The sequence below is a fragment of the Crotalus tigris genome, unplaced genomic scaffold, assembly GCF_016545835.1.
Source record: "Crotalus tigris isolate CLP2741 ecotype Arizona unplaced genomic scaffold, ASM1654583v1 scf7180000018053.2689490, whole genome shotgun sequence".
In the NCBI taxonomy this organism is placed as follows: domain Eukaryota; kingdom Metazoa; phylum Chordata; class Lepidosauria; order Squamata; family Viperidae; genus Crotalus; species Crotalus tigris.
The window spans coordinates 1192214-1211770 of NW_024096796.1; the positions used below are offsets into that span (position 1 = coordinate 1192214).

Sequence of the window (19557 nt, forward strand, 5' to 3'; positions counted from 1 at the left end):
ACAAATCAGGGAAAGGATTTTGGAAGCAGCTCGGTCTTCAAATGTTTTTTGAAAGTCCAGCAAAGAGATAACTAGCCTGATCTCCCTAGGGCAGGGTAGGCAACCTTGGCTCTTTTATGGCTCGTGGACTTCAACTGAGCTATGCTGGCTAGGAATTCTGGGAGTTGAAGTCCACGAGTCATAAAAGAGCCAAGGTTGCTTACCCCTGCCCTAGAGAGACAGTTTCAGAGAAGTGGCACTGCATTAGAAGAACCTAGGTGGTCTTATGAATTGGCACTTCAAACAATTCTGGAGTCAGGTTTGCTTCATTTCACTTCTCTAATTAAATCATTGGACGGTTTTGAATTTGAACACTTCTGAACTTAACATGCCCTCCTCCTTTCAGTTTAGAACAGCTGTTCCTCACTCACTGGAAGTGTTGTGATGTCCCAACTATGCCAGGAGTGTCCTGAGATTGAAACAGCCCTGAGGTTTAAAGCTGAATTTCAAGCTTTAAACAACTATCCTGAATTCAAAATAAGAATGTTTCTTTCTCAAGATTTTGAAATATTTTGAGCAAGATCATTTGAATTTTGAAACTTTTACATTTGTAATAGTCAGGTTTTTTGTTTCATACATAAAAGTTTATATGATGGTATATATCCATAGTTGGATTAATATGATTCTAAAATAGAATTTGGGGAACATAAACTATTTGAAGTAAAACCACTTTTTGACAAAGCAGAGAAAAGTGGCAGCAAAATAGTGATTACTAAGCTAATATTTTAAATGTAATTAATTTTTAGTCATGATGAGACAGATTCTCCTCCAGATGCCAGTGATGTTGTCGTTGTTATCAACAATTTTAAAAGCAAAATTATTAAAGTGAAGGTGAGTTTGAAAAGGATGGTAAAGTACTATTTTCAATGAGATTTTTCTTATATATTTCAAAAATAATATTTTTATTCTGGTATAATTTGTAATTTAGTTAAAATATAATATTAACAATGTTAACATTGTTAACTGCAACAGTGTTGCAGTTTTGTTTAAACATATTTAAGCTAATTTACTATTTTCTTTTTTTCAGGTTCTTTGTGTTCTCTGAGTTTAATTTTCTTTTAGTTTTTTAATGACATTTCATTAACAGATGTTTCTGCAAGGAGAAAAAGAAGCTCATAGATCACTAAGAACCCAACAGTTCAATCCTCAGCACATTATATTCTCCTCTGTTGTATTTTGTCTTTGTAGGTTCAGAAAAAGCCAGATATGCTAAATGAAGATTTACTTAGTGATGGTACTAATGAAAATGAGTCTGGATTTTGGGAATCTCTGAAATGGTAAAGATACTTGCAAGTCCTTCATTATCTGTTGAATTTCCTGAATCTAATTCCTTACAACATAATTTTAAGAATATTTGGAATAGCTTATATTATTAATATGTTTCTATTAAAGCCATAATACCACTATCTGCAATAATGATTATTAGTTCATAGAATGACATAACATGAAAGAAACTTTATTTTAAATGGAGCGTTGAAGAAGGTTCTTTTTTGTTTGTTTATTTCTTTGTTTGTTTGTTTTAGGGGGTTTACAGGAGGCGAGAAGAAAGAAGAAGTGAAACAGGATAAGGAAGATGTGATCAATATCTTTTCAGTGGCATCAGGGCATCTATATGAGAGATTTCTTCGGTAGGTCTCGAACGAAGGCTTTACTCAAACATATATATGACTTGCAGGAATTTATATTTTCTTCATTTATTAGGTTTTGGGGTTTATTGTACACAATATTCCTTCTAGTAAATAAGAGAAAAATGTTATAATTATAGATGCATACCATTGTAGAATTGGAAGGGACAACCTGTTTCTGAAAAGGTCCAGAGGAAAAAATCCACAGCATCCATTGAAAGATTGTTGCACAGATCTTACCATCAGAAACTTTTTATTTATATTTAAATGAAACCTGTATATCTATAGCATATATCCATTATTTCAACTCAGTGGCAGTGGAAAATTGCTTTTCCCAATTTTCCCTATGGCACCCTTTTAAGTATTGAAACACCAATATCATAATGTTGTTTTTTTCAGTATGATCCATATCTACATTGACTTTTCCTGTTTCCTCAGTACTAAAGCTATGCTCTTTATTGATTTAACAGTGGTGTGCTTACACCTGAATGAGGATTTATTTTAGAGTATTAAGACATTGATTCTGCACTTGTGAGCTTTTGTTAGGAAGTGATGAGAGACTTCACCCACTGTTCATTTTTTACATACATAAGTACTGATGTACATCTCTAATGGGCCTTCAGTGGAATTTCATAAAGCTTTAAAACAGTTCATATCTGACTCAAAGAGTAAAAATCTTTCTGAATTTTTCAAATAAAGCAAGTAAGATAGTCTAGATTTTTTAAAAACTATTATCACAATCTTTTAATGATGTATTTTAAATTAGCTGTTACTCTTTAAAAAAAAACTCCTAGCCCCATTTGTCAATTATGCATTTGCAGAAATTCAGAACACCTAGTCGTAGAAACCAAGAGGTGTCAGTAAAGATTCAGTATTCTAGGCTTGGTACTGACTACATGCTCACCAAGCCAGAAATATGAACCCATGTTTAATACATTACTTAAAAGTTTTCCTGCCTTCATATTTGCATTGAGTCTTTTTCAGCAGTATTAATTAGTGGGAAATCAGAAATTCATACCAATCTATTTTAGAGTACCAATCAGAAAAATGAAAGTTCTAAAATATAACGTAACCACCTACATATCAGGCACATAGGTGGAGTGCTACATTGAGTAGACCATTTTATATATTCTCATTCAGCTTCTGATATAGTGGTGCTAATGGGAAATCCTACAATCTGATTTGTTTTCATTCTTTACAGCCCTTTGTTTAGGAACACCTTAAAGCAATTAACTACACTTTTTAAAGTACAAAACTAGTTTTATCTCCTTCCAGTGCTCTCTAAGATAGTTGATTTGTTAAGATTTTTCATAAGTTTTTAATTACAGTTGCAAAATGGGAGAAAAGTAAGACATAAAGGTTTAAATTAGTTCTAGATTTTTACTTTTATTTCTTTTAACAGCATAATGATGTTGTCTGTACTGAAGCACACAGAGACTTCAGTGAAGTTCTGGTTTCTGAAGAATTACTTATCGCCCACAGTTAAGGTTTGTTATAAGAAAAAAAATCTTCTTTATATTTTTAAGAATGTTAGTTACATTTATTTATTTAATAATAACATACGGTTGCTCATCTTCCAAACCATAACTTAGATGGCTCACAACAATAGTAAAAAAGCAATAAAATCACAAACAAAATCTCATAAGCTTTAAACCTCAGTAGAGAAAAAAATATCACCATTGGGCTCCAACCTCACCTTGTCCCAATACTTCTGAGAAAGCCAGCTTTTAAAGATTTGGTGGACCTGGGAGGGGGGAGTGTTCCTTAGAGCAGGGCCACTATTGAGAAGGTGCATTTCCTGGATCACACTAGATGAAAACATTTGAGAGAAGGTACCTGGAGTGTGCCCATCCTATCCAGCCTGGTGGAATAGGCAGATATACTTAGGGGGAGGCAATGCCTCAGATAATTTGGCCCCATCCCAGACAGGGCTTTAAGGTTAATAATCAGTATCTTGAATTGCACCTGGAAAGAAACTAAGTCACACAACAGGGTTGTAATATTGACAAAAGAACTGTCCAAAACAGGCAAAATAGTGAGCTCAACCATAAATAACTTGCTTAAAAAGCAGAGATGCTTCTGATTTTGCTTCAAAAGAACATTCAATCCACAGAAAACAAATTCTCTGCATTTCAAGCAATCTCTTTTTCTAAGCTCCTACTGGCCCTGATTTGTTTTTCCTTTTCATGTTCTTGTTGTCTGCATCCCAAGATCTTCAACCATTTCATATTCTGTATTTTTTTTCATGGCTGTTTCTCATTGTTTTTCTGAACAACCAGATCTCCGTCCTTTCATTTTCCCACACTTTCACGACCTGTTCTTATTTAATTATTTCAGTTTGATATCAGGTAGTTACAATGTTTGGGAGGGAGGGAGTAAGATTTTGGATCCAGGTTGCAGGGAATCTCGGCTAAAGAATATAGCTAGCTAGAATGCAGTTAGTCTGGAGATATGTGTATAATTTAGGATGTGACTCATTTATTGCTAGAACTACAAGCATATTCCTAGCCATTTTTCCACACTGAATATCAAATAATGTAAGAAAATCTAGTCCATTATTCACTTTCCTCAAATTGGGGAAATAAATTACATTGTAGAATCATTACACATTCTTGTGCCAGGAGTACATTGACAAAGGTGGAAAATGTGTCAAATTTCAAACATATATTAAATAATATGCAAATACATACATACATACATACATACACACACATACATACATACATATATATATCTTGTAAGCAAGTTCTCAGATCTATACCTATATATACTATATATGTGTGAATACGTATCTTCCCTATAAGCCAAAAGTGGTTTCTCTACCATATTTCAAAGCAATAATGAATAGTGATGGGAAATGAAATTGCTACAGTCATTATAAATGGAGATCAAATATTATGATGGGAATGAACTTAATTCTAGTGAATTGGAAGAAAAGCTTCTATTATAAGTGACCACATCATACTGGAATTTAATATAATGCAAACACTAGCCAGTGTCTTAAACTTCAAAAGAGCTGACTTTAACAAACTCAGAGAGAATCTAGGAAAGATCCCATGGATGAAAATCCTAAAGGGGAAAACAACCCAAGAAGCGTGGGAAACCCTGAAAAATGTGATCATGAAAGCCCAGACCAACACAATACCACTGAAAAAGAAAAACAAGAAATTCAAGAAGAAATCAGCATGGCTGCACAAAGATCTCTCTGACAAACTGAAAGACAAAAAGGACAAATACAAAAAATGGAAAGAGGGGCACATAACTACGGCCGATTATCAGCAGACAGCCAGAAAATGCAAAGATGAAATCAGGAAAGCAAAGGCTCAGAACGAACAAAGACTTGCAACAGAAATCAAGGATAATAAAAAAGTTTCTTCCAACATATTAACAAGAAACAAGGAAACTAGATCCACTAAAAAGAGAAGATGGCAGGAAATAACAGGCAACAGGGAGAAAGCAGAGCTGCTCAACTCATTCTTTGTATCAGTATTTACACAAAAAGAAACCATAGCCACTGCAAAAGACAAACTAGAAACAAAAATTAAAAATGGTAAAAGAACACCTATCCGACCTTGACGAATATACATCACCAGGACCTGGCAGACTACATCCCAGAGTTCTGAAGGAGCTGGCAGATGTTATCTCAGAAGCATTGCACCATATCTTTAATAAATCCTGGCGCACCAGGGAAGTACCTGAAGATTGGAAAAGGGCTAATGTTCCCATCTTCAAGAAAGGGGAAAAAAATGGACCCAGGAAACTACAGACCAATCAGTTAAACATCAATATCTGGGAAGATCCTAGAAAAGATAATAAAAAAAAGAGATCTGTAAACAGCTAGAAGCAAACAAAGTTATAACTAGTAACCAGCATGGGTTTGTTAAAAACAGATCATTCCAAACCAATCTTATTTCATTCTTTGATAAAGTGACTAAACCAATAGACCAGCAAAATGCTGTGGCCGTGGTATAATTAGACTTCAGTAAGGCATTTGATAAAGTAGACTACAATCTACTCCTTGGTAAGCTAGAAAAAGGTGGAATAGACAACATCACCACCAGATGGATCTGTAAGCTGGCTGGCAAACAGTAGTCAACGAGAAGTCCTCAATGGCATTATATCCATATGGAGAGAAGTAAGCAGTGGGGTACCACAAGGTTCCGTCTTAGGCCCAGTACTTTTCAATGTCTTCATAAATGACTTAGATGAGGGAATTGAAGGGGATCTCATCAAATTTGCAGATGATACCAAACTGGCAGGAGTAGCCAACATCGCAGAAGACAAATTCAGGATCAAAAAAGATCTTGACAAAGTTGAATAATGGGCCCTATCCAACAAAATGAGTTTCAGTGTGGAGAAAAGCAAAGTCCTACATTTAGGCAGGAAAAATCAAAGGTGCAAGTACAGATTAGGCGAGACCTGGCTTAAAAACAATAACTGTGAGAGGGACCTTGGAGTCCTAGTGGATGATCACTTGACTATGAGCCAGCAGTGTTCAGCAGCAGCCAAAAAAGCTAATACAATCCTGGGTTGTATAAACAGAGGCATAGAATCAAGTTCCCGCGAAGTATTAGTACCGCTTTATAAAACCCTAGTAAGATCACACCTGGAATACTGCAGCCAATTTTGGTCACCATATCACAAAAAAGACGTTGAAAGTCTGGAAAAAGTCCAGAGAAGAGCAACTAAGATGATCAAAGGCCTGGAGACTAAAACATATGAAGAATGGCTGCAGAACTTGGGTCTGGTAGTCTAAAGAAAAGAAGAAATAGGGGAGACATGATAGCAGTGTTCCAGTATTTGAGGGGCTGCCACAAAGAAGAGGGCATCAAATTGTTCTCCAAAGGACCAGAGGGCAGGACAAGAAACAGTGGTTGGAAACTGAACAAAGAGAGAAACAACCTGGAATAAAGGAGAAACTTCCTGACAGTGAGGACAATTAACCAGTGGAACAGCTTGCCTCCAGAAATCGTGGGCACTCCATCACTGGAGATTTTTAAGAAGAGGCTAGAGCTAGACAATCACTTGTCTTGAGATGGTATAGGTTCTCCTGCATGAGCAGGGGGTTGGACTAGAAGACCTCCCAAGTCCCTTCCAGATTCTATTCTATTCTATTCTATTCTATTCTATTCTATTCTATTCTATTCTATTCTATTCTATTCTATTCTATTCTATTCTATTCTATTCTATTCTATTCTATTCTATTCTAATTGCAGAAATTCTCTCCCTCTCTCTCTCTCCAGTGTATTCTGTAACTATTCGTGGTTGTTGTTGTTGTTTTGCTTCTAGTTAAAAATCCTCTTTGCTAGACGGTAGAAAGGACAATATACCAATAACTCTTAATTTCATCTTATAATATATTTCCCCACATAAATCTTTGCTTATAAGACATGTAGGAGTGCAAGAAAATTAAACCTTGTTGGTTATGAGACCTAGGCAAAATGTGAAGATTCCTGCTTTTCTCCCTTGCATATTTACCATTAGCCTTCAATATTTTTCACAACCAAATATCTGGCTTTGTTAAGAATAATGTAACATGTCCTTTCTGGTTTTTTTTTTAAATTTGTATTAAAAGCTGTTAGGACAGTAACTAATATTTTGTTCCAGGAATTCATCCCATATATGGCTAAAAAGTACAATTTCCAGTATGAGTTTGTCCAGTACAAGTGGCCACGCTGGCTTCACCAGCAAACAGAGAAGCAACGTATTATCTGGGGTTACAAAATTCTTTTTCTGGATGTGCTTTTCCCCCTCGCTGTTGATAAATTCCTTTTTGTAGATGCTGACCAGGTAAGTGCTTTTGAAGATTCAAATGTTACTTATTTTAAAAAGAATGTCCAAGGTGTCTTTTTCAGCTAGGGCCCCCTACAACTTGTATTTTAAATGTTAAAAATAATTTATAAACCTTGAAATATTCATAGGTAAAAAAATAGCCGACAATGTAAAACCCCTTGAAAATTAAATGGGATAAAATGATTTAATAGTGCATTTAAATCTAAAGAAAGGAACTACATTTCTAATCTCTTTAAAGAGAGTATTTAACAGTTTAGATGCTACTATAGAAAGGGCCTTGTCCACTCTCCTCATAAATTAGCCACTGTTGATGGTGGGACATTCAGAAGTGTATCCAAAACAGACTCCTGTGAGAATTGAGGTCCAGGATCCAGAATTTTTAAGGCTTTATAAGAATCAGCCTCCTGGATACATGCTTGGAAACACAATGGCAACCAGTGCAATTGATTCTAGAATCGTAATTAAGCAAAAGCACAAATCAGAAAGCAGTCTGGTTGCCACTTTTCACAATAACTTCAGTTTCCAAATTTTTTTAGTATAGCTCTATTTGTAACACAGCTCCTAATCTGGTTGGCGATTAAGGTATTGCTTGCTATGACCAGCTCTAGGACTAGCCACAAATAAAAGATGATCCACTATAGGGCCACTTAATTCTTCATGATTGGCAGCAAATTACCAAAGCTGCAAAACTCAAATCCTGTATTAGATTGTCAACTCATTAACAGTATGCTTGCCATAAGCCACTTCTGATTGATTATTGTGGCTTCTGACATTAATGATTTCCACAGCCTTCTTAATGACAAGAAAATGGTAAGACCTGGCAGGATGACTGTTCCCAGATAACGAGAGTGTTAAGATTCTTAGGAAAATCCTAACAGATCAGTGGAATAATATTCCCTTTTAGCACCACCTTTTAGGAGACAGTGCTAAAGAGAGACCCACCAAATTCTCATATTTGATACAAGCCAAAGAATGGCACCATGTTTGGTGTATCTAGCAAAATGAATGGATATACTGTAATCTCCCGCCTATTTCCATGAAAGTTGTATGTCGTATCCTGGACTTCTGATTGGAATCTTATTATTTTCCCTCTATAAAACTTGGAACTTGGTTGCCTTCATTAATTTTAGAATCTTTCTCAGAAAACAAATACTAAAAATCAGCATATAGTTTACTGTGTGATGAACAACTTTTTTTCATCAGTACTGTTCTGCATGATAGTTGCAGGAAACTGTAAGGAAAGGAGTGGTGATATGAAAATCTCTACATTTGCAAGCAAGCTCTCAAATGATTGTAGGAGATTAAACAACAGTTGCTATCGGACTAAACATTTTAAATGTTTGTGATCTCTAGTAAGAACTGATATGAACTCATTCCAACTGGTATCTGTCACTTGGCTTCACATAAATCTACAGGCTTTCTTAATATATTTTTTTTAATTAAAATATATTAAACTAAACCAGTTGATTAAAATACATACCATGCTATGGGTTCAAGCTGACTTTTGTTTTACTACTTTTAGTATATGGACTACAAGTGGAGATAATGGACAAGGCTCCTTATTCCTCTCCTGAAAGCAGCTCCAAATTTGGGAACATATAATAGTATTTTGGACATACCCTTTCCCATAAAAGTCCATATATTTGGGGTATAGCTTTTGAGAATGGTTGGAAAAGTATTGTTGCCATAGATCATGTTTAATTAAGAGGAAAGTGAATAGATTTGAGATCCAAATTCTATGTTTCCTACATAATATCTAAAATTCTAAACTGAACTATTTTTTCTTTAGATTGTGCGTACAGACCTAAAGGACTTAAGAGATTTCAACTTGGATGGAGCACCTTATGGTTATACACCGTTCTGTGAAAGCCGCAGAGAGATGGATGGCTACCGATTCTGGAAGTCAGGATACTGGGCAAGCCATTTGGCTGGAAGAAAATATCATATTAGGTGATAAGTTTGCATCCCAAACTATTTAGTCTGAGAGTAATTGGTACATTTATTTTGAATGTTATAAATAAATTCCAATCTGAATTTATTTTGCATTTTACTTATTTAGTGTATAATTCAGATACAAGTGAATCTAACAGCTGTTCTTTCTCTGTCCTTAGTGCGCTTTATGTTGTAGACTTAAAAAAGTTCAGAAAGATAGCTGCTGGAGATCGACTCAGGGGACAATATCAAGGACTTAGCCAGGATCCAAATAGCCTCTCCAACCTTGATCAAGTAATTATATCTTTATAATTTATATATACACACACACTTATTTCCAATCTTTTGTTCAAAATAGATGCAAATCTTAACAGTAATACTGCAGTTTTGGAGAATTTTCCCTCATTAAAGGCAGATAACATTCCAAATATTTGAGTTTTGCAGACACATTGCTATTCTGTGCAAAATCAACCTTTAGAAACTTGGAGAATGGGCATTCAGCTATAAAGCTTCATGGGATACAGATGTAAGAGATTTAAGAATAACAAAGAATTGAGGAATAATGTAGAAGTTAAGGAAGATAATATTTTGTGGAAAGATTCATGAATATGGATTATGGTTACTAGTAGGTGGACAAATAGGAATATTAGTATTAGTGGCATCTGAAGTAGTGCTTATAGGGCTGCAGGAAAGATGGCCATGGTAGAAAAGAGGCATTCACAAACTCTGCCTGCCTTCTGAAGTACTGTATATGGGTATAGCAGTTCCCAAAGCAAAAGCAATCCATCTGGGTTAATCAAGCTGGTATCCTTATTCTTGACTCAGCAGATGTCACCTGGTTTTCTGGAATGTAGTTGGGACAGCCCAGAAAATCTCCCTTCCCTAGGACTAGGTTGTTAAGCAATTGTGTTGTTCCTTGTAACAGGATGAATAGGGCCAAAAACTTTGGAATATATGGTGCAGTACAAACACAACACTGGAGTAGTGATGAAGGATTTTAATGTTAAAAAATAGCTCTAAATATATATTTGGGAAATAACATAATGGAATCAAGTTGTAGGCAGTTTAGATTTATATACAACAGGTGGCAACTGTTAATCCACAAACAGTAAAAGAAAGTACAAGTGAATGTAAAACTATACAGCTGAGTAAAACAACACTGAAATTCACCCACATATACACACAGCCAACACCAAAATTCTTTTGCTATTCTTTCTCTGCCAGCTTTATCCTACTGATTTCAGTCCTCTCAGGGCTTTTGCCATAGGACTTAAATCCCAAACCCAGTTAAGAAATCTGCTCCTTCATTTCTTGATACTCTGAGGACTTGCAGCCAAGATTACAGGAGAAAAATAAACATCCATTTGTTTCTTCTGGTTAGAATCCTACCCCCTGCCTCTCACTGCAAGAGGAGAAAGGCTTTATAGAGCTGTAGAATATATGAACTTTCAAGATGTAATCCCTTAATCTGCTATAGACATTCAGATGAGCTCTGGTTGCCATCTGTTAAATGCAAGGTACTACAATAACTCAATACAGTTTAAGAACTTCTGAAACTTGTCAGTGATAGCAGTATATCAGATATGTCAAACTCGTGATGTCACGTGACGTCGCACAGCATATTGGAACTTTCCCCCCATTGCCGGCAATGGGGTGGGCGCGGTTTCGTTGTGACGTGTCCGGCCTGCAGGCCGGCAGTTTGACACCCCTGCAGTATATGGTTGCAGATGAGATAGGCTCAAAGGTAATTAAAGATAAATGTTTTCCATTGATGCTTGATCTTTTCTAGCATGCTCATCCTAAGGTTTTATTGTTTTATTCTACATATTCTGTGCTCTGAAAAATACAGCTCCAATGTATTCCTCAGTATAATTGCTTGCTCCTGTGGCAAGTTTTGTTGTTTTTGTTTTTTTAAGTTTGGTCAGCAGACATTTTGTACCTGGATTAATCTTAATTTATATGCAACTGTAATGCCATTGAAAAGTTTTTAGAAAATATATTAGACAAAAAGAGAACTGTAAATTTCTGTTTTATAGGATTTGCCCAATAACATGATCCATCAGGTACCCATTAAATCATTACCACAAGAATGGCTCTGGTGTGAAACTTGGTGTGATGATGCTTCAAAGAAGAGAGCAAAGACTATTGATCTGGTAAAGTTGCTTCAATATATTGTATGTGGAGGGGGAGCTTGTCTCTTGCTCCACCTAGGAGTTCACCAGACCTGCCAAGTGATCATTTAGAAAACCTCCAGTTGGAAGAAGTCCAGCATGTTCTCTAGACAGACTGTTGCACTGTTTCACAGCTCCTAGCTTAAGGAGGTTCCTCCCAATATTTACCCTGAATTCTTTTTCTTTTAATTTCAAGCCTCTTGTCCTTGTTTGGCCCTCAGTTTCAATGGGTCCTGCTTTCTATTGCATATGCAGCCTTTCAGATATTCTTAGCCCAGGGATAGGCAACCTTGGCTCTTTTATGACTCATGGACTTCAACTCCCAGAATTCCTGAGCAAGCTTGGCTGGCTCAGGAATTCTGGGAGTTGAAGTCCATGAGTCATAAAGGAGCCAAGGTTGCCTACCCCTGTCTTAGCCCCTTTAGTTTTCTCTTTTGCAAGATAAACAACTCTCAGGTTCCTTAACTATTCCTCAAGGTAGCTCTTCTGTAAACCTATACCAATATTTCCATTTTGAAGTGCAGTGCCCAGAACAGTACATCAAGTATAGTCTGACAAGTGTAAAGTACAGTGGGACTACTATCTTCTATGAACTGAACACAGTGCTTCATTATATTTAGTTAAAGACTACAGTGTTTTTATTAGCTGCTGGAACATAATGCCTATTCATGCTTGGCATCCAATAGCATTTTTAGGTCCATCTCATATGAGCTGCTATTAAGCCAATTCTTACTCCTCTTTACCAATGAATTTGTGGGCTGGTTGAGGGGTCCTTGGTGCTCGCTGAGCTTGGTTGTTTTCTTGCAGACATTTCATTACCCTAACTAGGTAACATTAAGGACCCCTCATCGTTGGCTGGTTATTTTATCATATCTAGGTTTCAAATTTGCTGATACGGTAGATGAGATTTTACAAATCTGGAAAAGATGCAGCCCATGATAGTAATAATGAAACTGGAAAAAAAAGAGTAATATCGAATTTTCTATTGCTATAGAAATAATAAATAATAATATAATATAATATAGCTATTGCTATATTTATAGATTTTATTAATCATGCTGTAAAAGAGAAAAGACACGATAGCTATCTTGAGAAGGCTGTTACATAGAAGATAGGGCAAAATTATTCAGAATGATTTCAAAAGATATCAAGAAAAAACGGCATTAAATTACATTGGAAAAATGATAAAGGCCACAGCTGTTTAACAGTGGAAGATATTGCCTTGGAGATGGTAGACTTTCCTCGCTGAAGGACCTTAAGAAGAGCCCAGCTAGCTGTCAGTCAGGGCTGCTGCAGTAGTGAAGCTCTCTACCAAGCAAGTCACTGGACCAGATGACATCAGGGTCCCTTCCACAACCTTGTATGATTCTATACCTCGATCTTAAATTCTTAGGGAGTGTTCAGTAAAATTTTCCCTTATGTGTATGAAAAGTCCCCGTTGCCATTGACATATGTGTTACATTGCAGTGTAATAATCCAATGACAAAAGAACCCAAGCTGCAGGCAGCAATGAGGATTGTCCCTGAATGGCAGGATTACGATCAAGAAATTAAACAGTTATATAATCAATTCCATGAAGAAAAGGAGTCGGGAGTACTAATTACAACAAATGAAACTGAATCCCAAAGTCAGAAAGGTAATTGTTTTTCATGGCCTTTATTATTTTAAGAAATATCTATTTCCCATAGAAGTTGGGGAAGTACATGAATGTAACAAGGCAGAAAGGGGCTAAGCCATTGTGTCCCATCTTTTTAGAAGAGAACTTAAATGTGAGCTGTATGCCTCAAGAACAGGTGATATGTAACTTTTTGAGTCCTTTTTCAACTGAATAGGCATTAAGCGACAGTTGTACCTTGAGGACTGCTTGTAATTTGAGTTCAGTGAAAAAGAAAATATATAAATGGGATTTTTTTTCTTTCTTAATATTGTTTATGGATAGTCCTTGCTTAATGTCCATTCATTCAGCAACTGTTATGATAGCGCTGAACAAGGGATACTTACGACCAGCCCTTGTAGTTGTGTCCCTGCGTTCACATGATCACAATTTTTAACCCAAAATTATGATGTTACTGCATCCCACCATGACGTGATTGTCCTTTGTCACCTCCTTCATTGCCGGCTTCTGACCAGTGGAGTCAATGGTGAATCCAGCAGGAGATTGCAAATGGTAATCAGATGACTGGAAAATTGCATCAACACACGATTTGCCTAACAATAGCAACTGGGACTGCAACAATTGCCATTGTAAATTGGTGTGGTCACAGGATGTTGTGCCTTACAAACATGTCACTTAGTGACCAAGTTCCCGGTCTCAATTACTAACAGTCAGGACTACCAGGAATATTGTTCATGAATGTAATGCATAATAGTCCATTTATGAATTTGAAGGTTTTTTTTTCTGAAAACAACCATTCTACATTTGTTATAAGGTCTCTTATTAGTTGTAGGCAAAGCTGTTGTGTAATTTAACCACGTTTGTTTTCTAGTTGAGGCTTCTCTGTCAGAAATAGCGGAATATAATGGAATGTTACTCTCATTTATTTTATCCTTTTGTCATAACAATACATTATTTGCCAGACCTATGCTATTACTGGCATTTAAATGATATGCAGTTATTATATTTGTGCTTCTTCATATTTACCTGCATATTTCTCTCTCTCTCTTGTTTTTCTACAGACACGCTATTGCATGGGGAATTATGATCATGGTGACATACTGAGTGAGACTATTTCATAGACAATTTTTCTATCAAATACTAGTTTTTCTTAATACACTTGCAAAACTGCTGAGTAAAATGGAAGGTGGGGGTCATGCCTATTGCAATTCAATTGATTCTGACAGATTGAACTGGAACTGGATTATATGAATTAGCTGAACAGGTATTCTTTGCACCTATGAGAGATTGAAGAATCTACAGAAGGCTGTGGAAACTGAGTAAAAAAGAGGTGTGGGTGAAAAGCCTCCTTTACCAGCTTTTGACCAAGTCTACCACTTTATGCCAATCTATGTCAATATATCTCTACACCTTTCTCAGGAGTCCAGAGAAAGGGTGGCGACTTAGAGGATGAAATATGGAGAATACACTGGCATTTCCATCATTTCAAGATGCTGAAGTAGAGATTGCTCTTTCATATTTGCACAGGGATTTTAATGATATTTTGGACTGACTAATGCAGTCAGAAGTCAAATGGATTTTTTTTTTTATCATAGACTTTGTCCTAATGGAAAAGTCACAGTTCTTTATTTAAATCTAGTACATTGTGAATATCACATCAGATAACCCATAACTGAGCAAAAATGTCAAAGCAATCCACAACTTTTGAAATATATATTTGCAATTGTGTATTTTAATGAAGCAGACTTCCTGTGGTACTTAACATCTTTTTCCACTGACAACCTAAAAGGACATTTCTCTCCAATTTATTGAAAACTGCAAAAATATTAGGGCATTAAGACTGCTGTAATTTGTCATCATTCACTGAATGTATTTTTTGTTCATGCAAATCTGTGGAAACTTTTTGATTATGTAAATTTGATAAGTTTATTTTTTTTCCTCAAAAAAGCGATGTCAGGTGAATAAAGCCTTAGAGTTCCTATATTTTTTCCTTTAATTCCTCTCTTGTAGATTTCATATTCGTAGTAGTTGTCTTGTTTTTGCTCATTATTTATGCACAAGTTTCTGGTCAAATTTTCAATTATACAACCACACTTGCAATAGTGGCGAATAGCTGTAGCTTGAGTGTAGGATGAGGGTGAAGGTTCATTCTCTGAGCTTATGGGTTGGTTTCCGAATGTTTTGTTACCAGGCTAGGTAACATCTTCAGAGGAGTGTAGGGAATGTCTGTGTCAATGCTCTTCTGTTTATAAGGGCATCAAGTGTGGGTGTGACAAGTGAGGGTCTGGTGATGGGTCTTGTGATGGGTCAGGGGTGCGTCATCAGTGAGAGGCTGGTGATGGGTCTTGTGATGGGAAGGTTACATCAGGTCAGGGTCATTGAGAGGTGAACTGGTGGGAGTGGAAAGGGGACCTTGTGTGGGTTGGTTGAGGGTCGGTGCTGACATCCCGTAAACTCTGCTGAAGATGTTACCTAGCCTGGTAACAAAACATTTGGAAATCATCCCACAAGCTTGGAGAATGAACGTTCACCCTCAACAAACACGTTTATTTAGATGTAAAATGATATCTGAGGAATGTCCAATTTTGTACTGTTCCCACCTCCCCACTTGTAATACTTTTTGTTACTGCTTTTCAGATGAAATAAGCAACTTTTGTAGAAAAACATTGTATTGTGGAAATATTGAACAACTGCCTGCAACTTTGAAACGGTTTCAAATACTTATAACTTGTTTTTTTTATATAAAAATGTCCTTTGCTAGAAGAACTAACATTAGAAAACCAGAAAACCACCAGATAAAATCTAATCTGTGAGAGAAAAATGGGTTTGCAATTCACATCTAATATTGGATATTGAGAACAAATTCCAAGCTTTTCTTGGCAGGAATAATTTCTAATTTTGCATTCATATTATGAATTCTATGAATTACTATTATCTACATTGAGTGTAGAATTTAAAGTGCAGTCTTGTAAGATTTAAAACATTGTAAAATTCTATCATAATGCAAGGACACACTATAATCCCTCATTTGAAAAGACATGTTTTGGTTTGTGTTGAAATGTTTATAAAGTAATACAAGTAGTCCTTACTTGCCAACCACTCAGTCAGCGATCACTCAAAGTTCGACCACAATTGAAAAAAGACTTATGACCGGTCTTGAAAGTTGCAGCAGTTGCAGCATCCCTGTAATCACACAGTTGCGATTCAGGTGCTCAGGAACTGGCACATATTTATTTATTTCCTTGTTCATTTTTTATTTATATCCCACCTTTAATATTTTTACAAATAAGGCGGTAAACATATCCAGCACACCTTCCTCCTTCTATTTTCCCCACAGTAACAGCCCTATGAGGTGTGTTAAGCTGAGGGAGAATGATTGACCCGAAGTCACCCAGTTGGCTTTTATGGCTTTCATTCATGATGCTGCTTGGAGCACCCTGCAGTCATGTGACCGCCATTTGCAACTTTCACAGACAGCTTCTGACAAGCAAGGTCATTGGGGAAGCCAGCAGAAAAGTAAAACTCAGAGACACTTGATGTTCACTTAACAACTACAGGTGATTCGCTTAACAGCTTAACAATTGTGGTCAGAACTGATGTCATAAGTTGGCATGGTCATGTGACATTTCACTTGACAGCCACATCACTTAGGGACAGAGTTACTGCTCCCAATTGCAGTCAGTAAGTGAGGACTTTGAGGCAGGATAGTTTGTTGCTGCTCTTGGAGAATTTTTATTCTGGAGGCATTTTCAGGTCTCAAGAAACCTCTGCATAAAATCATACATACCTCCTTCCAATGCAGCACATTTCTAACCTACAATCCACATTTTAAAACATTTACAGCAACATGAAAGCTGCAGGCTGGCAGCTGAGTCATGGTGTGTGGAAATTCCCATTGCACAATGTGCAATGCATAAAGTCCCAAAATGATGTGGTTTTTTTTCAGTCTTGATCCCTTGCAAAATCCCAGTGTTTTATGGAATCCCAGTTGAGAAAGACTATTCTAGAACAACAGCAAGCAATTGTTGTTACAGTCAAGAGCTGCACTTGGTTTATATTACATTTAGGCTACAAATAATACATTAGTAGAAGAGTAACATCACAGGAGAAGGGTGAAGAATGACTATTCAGCTTTCTTGTATTTATTTTTAATTTTACTAAGGGTTATATAATCAACATGTACTAGCTTCAATGCATGTATTTACACAAATGTTCTTCAGGATTTTACTACCAGATTTTTGCAGTTTGATGTTGGGTGAAAAGCCACCTGTCACAGACTACTCTCCCTGATCCTAGATTACAATCTTAGATGAAAATTACATAGTATTTTATAGAATACAGGTAATATTTTAGGAACATGGCAGTTATTTGGAAGGTTAGGAAATCAAATAGCTTCTTGTGCTCTTTCCTTTAGTAACCCAATGTTGACGCATAGTTTAGCAGCAGCAACTTTTGTGCTTTACTGTCACTAATTAATTTTGTTTTATGAATTATTCAAGGGTTCAATGCCAATACAGTGCTCTTTGATGAGTGAAGACTGTCCCATTGCTTATAAAACAAATATGGCTTCCACTGTTTTCCTCAGATCCTTTTCTTCTTCTTCTTTACTTCCTCTTTTACTGCTTTGGGTATCGAGGGATCAGATCCTTTTTGATTGCCATCATGAAAATATATTTAGAGCTTTCAGAGGGATATTGTCTGTTCAATTTTGTTACTTTCTCCCTTTGCATTTTCTTTTTTATCACTTAGCTGCTCAATTAATGGCCTTTTCTTTTATTTAAGCACTCTATGACAGTGATGGCGAACTTTTTAGAGACTGAGTGCCCAAACTGCAACCCAAAACCCATTTATGCATCATCGAGTGCCAGGTGGGTGTGGCCCGCTGGGTGGGCGTGGCCACGATGGTATCGGCAGACTAGGTGGAACTAAAAAGTTCAATCAATTCCAACTTTGCAAGATCTTTTTTTTCCGCAAGAAGTTGAAATTGACTGATTGAACCTTTTTTTTTGCACCCGGTGGCAGAGCCTAAAGCGAAAACGTTTTATAAAACCCAGCTGAAGGCCTAGGACTGGGGCGACGGCGCGCATGCCCATAAAGAGGCCTCTGAGTGCCGCCTTTGGCACCCGTACCATAGGTTAGCCACCACTGCCCTATGATATTACAGCACTTTTCATACTTGCAGCCTCTTCATCTCAGTTGCTGTTTACAGCAGATTTCACGAATAGCCCATTCTTTGAGCACTGAGATCCATCATCTAGAACAACTGATGCAAGTTAATGTCCTCAGGATTGTGTAGCTTTACCATTTCTAATTCAGATGGCAGTTGTTTCTGACGATACTCCTAATTCTACAATTAGTGAGATGTCCAAACTAGATTTTAAGGAAAAACTCATTCTGCACTGAGAGATAGGGAAAAAGAAACTGGCCTCATCCATAGGCCATTTGTCTAATGATAAGGAAGGAAACTTTAGGAGACATTTCTATGCTCTCCAAGTGCCAATGAATATGTGAAGGCACAATGAGGAAGGTGGTATAAAAGCTGTGTGTTTTGATACCTGATTCAGTCCTGAATCAAAACACCCAGTCTGGGATGATGGACTTTTCTTTAGGGACAAGTTCTTTACTAAGAACTCAGTAACATCTTGGTTAAGATGCAAGCACTCAAGACAATGACTAAAATGATGTATCTTTGGTTTTTGAAACTGTTCTCTTACTGATCTTAATACTAACATTGGAAAAGTCAGTTATGGCATTTATCTCTTCATCCTACACTTAAAACAATTTTTAAGGTCACTCCATTCTCCTTTTAATGTTAATGAAAAAGTCATTTTGAACCACTGATTTGTCTTTCTTGTTACATGAAATACGCGTTAATGGCAGTGTGAGTCAATGTGAATCCAAGATGTTGGTGAGTGATGTGCACTTTGGTTAATTCTCATAGGAACCAAACCAAATATTTTGCTTTTTACTTCTTAGGGCTGTGAAATCTGAACAGTCGGAATGGTTGTAGCTGTAACTTTTATCATTCTGATAAAAGTAAACTTTTGCTATCATTTAACAGTCCCAACTTTCCCCAACACTATCAGAAGCCCATCTATTCATGGCATAGTGACATCTGCAGCAATGGGCACATTCCATTGAATGAATTATGCAGAGTAGGTGCATAGACATAGCCATCAATATTTGTAGTGCACAACTAGTTGAATATACAGTAACATGAGAGAGTCTTTAACTGTAGAATGTTTTAAATGAGGACACTGAGTGTATGCAAACCCCAAGTGTACGAGTTCATAAGTGACTGATTTAAGATCATTAGTTTCAAATGAGTAACCAGTTATGAGCCACTTATAGCCCTACAGAAACAACATTCTCCAGCATTATT

General features: G+C 36.6%; 1 protein-coding gene across 2 annotated transcripts in view; it reads left to right on the top strand.

Moving 5' to 3' along the window:
* UGGT1 (UDP-glucose glycoprotein glucosyltransferase 1) overlaps positions 1-15158 on the top strand; it is a 50592-nt gene extending 35434 nt beyond the window's left edge. For both annotated transcript variants that reach the window (XM_039347152.1, XM_039347153.1), the window contains 10 exons: positions 786-870; positions 1228-1316; positions 1563-1667; positions 3067-3151; positions 7272-7454; positions 9247-9407; positions 9569-9683; positions 11426-11542; positions 13028-13196; positions 14237-15158. In XM_039347152.1, the coding sequence (XP_039203086.1) occupies positions 786-870; positions 1228-1316; positions 1563-1667; positions 3067-3151; positions 7272-7454; positions 9247-9407; positions 9569-9683; positions 11426-11542; positions 13028-13196; positions 14237-14262 (1135 nt within the window). In that variant the 3' untranslated portion in view covers positions 14263-15158. The remainder of the gene's footprint in view (positions 1-785; positions 871-1227; positions 1317-1562; positions 1668-3066; positions 3152-7271; positions 7455-9246; positions 9408-9568; positions 9684-11425; positions 11543-13027; positions 13197-14236) is intronic.
* Positions 15159-19557: the final 4399 nt, after the last annotated feature.